General features: G+C 34.6%; 1 protein-coding gene across 1 annotated transcript; it reads right to left on the bottom strand.

Annotated features, from left to right (window-relative positions):
* Positions 1-250: 250 nt before the first annotated feature.
* Positions 251-2,060, bottom strand: LOC127083931 (uncharacterized acetyltransferase At3g50280-like). Its single transcript, XM_051024300.1, has one exon. It carries the CDS (start codon positions 1,881-1,883, stop codon positions 561-563), a length of 1,323 nt encoding a protein of 440 aa, XP_050880257.1. The 5' UTR covers positions 1,884-2,060; the 3' UTR covers positions 251-560.
* Between the last annotated feature and the right edge of the window lie 3,031 nt (positions 2,061-5,091).

The raw sequence follows: 5,091 nt of genomic DNA, 5'->3' as shown, positions 1-5,091 counted from the left end.
AAAAATAATAATAAATACTACTTTGATAGTGTAAAAGGATAATTATTTTTAAAAAAAATAATATAAATAAGATAAATAAGATATTTTTTATGAGACGTAAGAACTTAATAAATAATTTTTAATTTATAAGTAAGGTCGGAAGAATAAATTCAAACTCCTATTTTGACGTCGGAATTTGCTAGTACTAGTATGATTTTAAGCTAAGCGAACACATCTCTCAAAGAAATACTAGATGACTAGACAATTGCAATGGTTTGAACAATAGATTTAATTAAATACTTATCGCCCTTTAATTAAGTGACATCGGTATCCAACTTCAAGGAACCCGTTAAAAAGTATGCTACAAAGTACAAACCTAATACAAGTTGTACCTGTACGTGATACGGTGATAGGTCACAATGGTTCGCAAAGAGCCGTTACAGCGTCTCAGTTTTACTCCTTATTCTGCAACAAAACTTATTTTTATTCTGCAACAAAACTTATTTAATATTTAAAAAACAGAAACAGACCAATGAAAGAGGAAGTGACATTTACGCCGCCAATCAAAATTATGACACGTGTCATTGCTGACAAGAAGCGTAAAGCAAGAACTCAGGATCGTTCTCAAGTATCCCCATCGTATCCGTCGCCAAAACCACCTCCAAGTCGACAGCGTTGCCGCCTTCCCTCCCCGGAAACGCCGACATCTTGCCATCAAACTTATTTCCACCACCGCTCCTCACCGCCAACGGTCTCCCCCATCCAAAATCATTATCATACATAGGAAATCTAGGCGAACTACCAATCTGCACTATCCCACCGTCGTGATTCCCCATCTTCACAGCTTTCGGCTCGCGCTCCCAATCCTCTACGACGCGCCTCACCACATCACTATTGTACTCCCTAATATTCTTATTCAGCTGCTCCGCGCACCACGTAAGATCTCTATCAATAACATCACCAGCAGATGCAAACGTGACAATGCTCTGAATCGCGTTCCCAAAATAATACTCTGATAACTTCGGCTCCAAACGGTTACGAATATTCACGGCCATTCTAACCGTCGTTCTTTTATTACCCTCAAGTTTTCTAGCGCGTGTAACGCATTGCCACATTAGAGCGGAGAGTGACTGAAACGACGAAATCTCCGCCGGTAATGTACGGTTGCGATTCACTCTCGCTTTTAGCTTCTGAATTGCTTCCTGGCTAAAGCTGAAAATTCTCTCCCGTACGGAATCGTCAGCTTTGGAGTTCGGATTGATGTCGTCTTCCGATAAACGAAGGACGGCTTTTGAGTTCAGAATAGAATCCCGGCGGAAATCAGGGATTCTAGTAGGTTGTGTGACTCCCCTGGAAATCTCAGCGAACGTGTTAAAGAAGTTCCAGACGGTAGTACCGTCTGTGACAGCATGAGATACGGCAAAACCGATGAAGATCCCGTCGGCGAGGTAAGTGACCTGAATAGCCAAGATTGGTGAGAAATGAGCGGAGTAGTTGATTTTACAATGAAACGGGATGAATTGCTTGAAGGCAGCATGGACATCACGTGGTGACAAAAGGTCGGTGATAGTAAGGTGAGTGGCGGTTGCATGGATGAAATCAGCGCCAGCGTCGTTGCATGAGATGTAAATGTAACCGTCGGAGTCAGTTACGAAACGGCCAGCGAGTGGAGGGAAGAGAGAGAGGGTTTTAGAGAGAGAAGCAATAAGCTGAGGAATGAGAGTTTGAGAGGGGAGAGATGGAGTTGTGAAGAGACAGCCTTTTTGAATGTATTGAGCACATATCATGGTGAGGTCTGAGACAGAGAGTTTTAAGTCTCCAAGAGATGATTTCTTGTCTGGGAAAACAGTGCATTTTGAGAGGATGGTGACTGCACTAGATTCATTAGAAAAAGGTTTTGCCATTTTACAAGCTCTGTTTCGTAAGATGTTGGGTATGTTGTGTTCTTATAGACCATCTTACGGGGTGTGTGTTGGTTCATGCATCCCAATAAGTTATGGAAAATTGATATATTTGACCTACATAAATATAGTTGTGCTATTTTTAATGTTATAGAAAATTGCTTAGCACATCAAATGCAAATATGGGATTCATCATATACATAAAGATAGTAGTACTATATTTAAAAAATTGCTTAGAACATCAAATGCAAATAGAGACAATGGGATTCATCATTTACATATAGATAGTAGTACTATTTTTTTTTAAAGTGATTTTTTTTTGTTTTTTACTACCTAGATTATGTATATACGGCTGCTTTCGCTGGAATGGACTTATTAACGGAATGAGTTATTGTTAAGAGAATAAATAATTTTTACTATTTGGATCAACATATTACCAGGAATAGTTTTTATAATTTTTGTAAAGTTATGTTAGATTTGTGTTTATTTCCAATTATGTAGATTTTATACGGATACTGGTTTCTTCATTTTTCCTTCTATACAATGTAAAATCAACAGGCAGATACAAAGAGACAATGAGGAATGGTTCATGATTGGGTAATGATCTTTCCGGTGCATTTGTGTTATTTGTTTTAAGGTCTTGTTAACTTGTGTTTTTGAGGTACAAGTTAAGGTTACTACTATTAAAAAATTTATGTTGAATAAAACAAAATTTTAAGTTTCAAGAAATCAAATACACGTATTCCAAGAAAATATTTTTATAAATATATCATTAACTTATGTCATTGGGGCGCATGTTAACCTTAATTTTTGTTTTAATTCATAAAAAAATCAACATTACTTGATAATATATATTATAACTTTTCTACCTTAATTCATTGAATAAATAATATATAAATTAGAAATAGAATATATTGTTTAGTTGATATATCTTAAAAAAAGAAAAAACTTTATCTTATAACTAATACCTCCTCCATTTTTTTATTCATTAAATAATTAATATATATAGTCTACATATAATCAAAATACATCATTTATTTAATAAGTGTCAAAAGTAAAATTTTACTTATAAAAGAGAATTAGTTAAACCTAGTTTGTTTGTCTGGTATTTTTTTAAACAAAAATCAATATTATTATTGATTAAATTTAATATAATTGATGTTATTGGACTTCATATTACGATTGACTCAGACATAACAACTTGAAATGACACAAACTGAAGGTGACAAGAAACACAAGAAATGGGAGTTTGAATTGAATTTCTAAAAACAAAAGTTTTTTTCAAAACCAACTCAATCAAGGAAAAACACGAACAAGAAAAATAACAAAGTTATTTTTATATTGGTTTGCTGTTAACGAAGCTACCTCTAGTCCACCCTACCAAAGTGATTTCACCTTCTCAAGAATGACTTAATCCACTATAATCAAAATCTAATTACAGACACCACAAAGACAAATTGTCCTTGTCTTCTTGAGTCTATCTGACTAAAACCTAGTCACTCAAGGAAACCACTTAAACATATTTGAGATTTACAAGTTTTGTTAACAAAGAATGCTTCTAAGAAAGCAGATTAACACAAGTTAATACAATTAATATTTCTCACACAGTAACGAGCAAAAACTCTTGTGTGTTTACAAAAATATACAAATAAAATATTTACTTTAACAAGAGCGTGTGTATGTTCAGTAGCGTGAGTGTTATCAAAGTATTAACAACTTCCTCCAATCTTCAAGTCTCTTTTATATATGCACATAAAAGAACCGTTGGAGGGTAGAATTGGAACATTGAATTGCAACTGTCTCTTTCATAACAATGTGCATATGGGAGGAAAAATGGTAAAATACTATTGTCCTTAGCCCATAAAATCAGGGTAGTGGAGGATATGGTGATCTTGTATTGTGTACTATTATCCTGACGCAAATTTTTTTGATCTTATCTTCTAACCTTCAGAGGCTTTTGATGAAATAATGTTGAAGCATGCTTAGACTGATCAAGAGACAAGTTATCAGAATCTTCAGAACCTTGGTCTTCAGAGTCTTGATACATATTCTCAGAACCTGGTCTTTAGAGTCTTCAGATCTTGTTCTTCAAAATCTTCAAAACTTAAACACAGAATCTTGAAGACAGACAAACCTTCAAGGGCTCTTCAATCAGAGTCAAAGTCAGAAGCTTTAACACGAACGTTCCTTAGAACCGTTGTTTAAGAGCTTTCTAGAACTTGCAAGCATTTTATAAAGCACTCGAATCTCCTCAGAGTCAGAGTGTATTGATTCCAGAATCTGATGACATCACACGTCATTGCTTTAGAGTCAGAGCCTGTTAGGAAAAGCTACACGCTAGATAAAAACCATTATGTATAAAATTATTCTATAAGAAACAATACATTGTTATCATCAAAACTAAAGAGCAGATGCATGACCAAATCTTATTCTAATATAAACCCTTGCTAAATTATGCGCCTCTTCATTCTATTATTTGGGCATGTGGGTAAACATAGGTTTCTATATCGCCTTCACCATATGTTTCATCATTTTACACATCATACCCATTGTAGTTCTAGGAAGTGTACTGATATAATCGTTCATGTTCTTCACTAAAATGAGGTTTTCCGATCTGAACCATAATTTTTAATATCCTTTCTCCACCGTTTTCCTAATCTCCATAGTTTTTGCATTAAGGGAATCACTATCTCTAATTCTTTTGTTGCATGCAAAATCAAGGATTTGATCTTTGTGAATCCAAAAAACCGCATTCAATCCTCAATATCTATCAATAGCAAGACTAGCATTTGTGTTACAATAAATCCATTTCTGATTGTGATGCTTCGTGTTCGTCATTGACGAAAACACAATCGTTTTTCTTAGTTGACCTTATGATTCTTTGTTATGGTGCTTCTCAACCATGATTTCGAGCTTTTTATTGACAAACATTCGGTAAGCCCTAATTATCATATTAGCATTCATTTTAGAATTATTATTCCCTTTCAAGTTGCTAAAGTTCTTCTTATAATTGTTCTCCATGTTTGTTTAGGATTCATCCCTATCATCGTAATCCATGGAATACATCGGAGCTTTTCCTTTATCAACATGTTTTTTGAGATAAAAGTTATGTTCTTCCCCTTCCATATTACATTTTTCCTGGTAATTAACAATGTTAATCATATTATTCGTATTATCTTTCCCCAGGTCACCATGCTTCTTCCCTTTGTCT

The sequence above is a fragment of the Lathyrus oleraceus genome, chromosome 5 (genome assembly GCF_024323335.1).
Source record: "Lathyrus oleraceus cultivar Zhongwan6 chromosome 5, CAAS_Psat_ZW6_1.0, whole genome shotgun sequence".
In the NCBI taxonomy this organism is placed as follows: domain Eukaryota; kingdom Viridiplantae; phylum Streptophyta; class Magnoliopsida; order Fabales; family Fabaceae; genus Lathyrus; species Lathyrus oleraceus.
This window is presented reverse-complemented; position numbering and strand designations above follow the sequence as displayed.

Excerpts from the sequence above, each read along its gene's own strand:
- LOC127083931 (XM_051024300.1), bottom strand. The coding sequence starts at position 1,883 with ATGGCAAAACCTTTTTCTAATGAATCTAGTGCAGTCACCATCCTCTCA.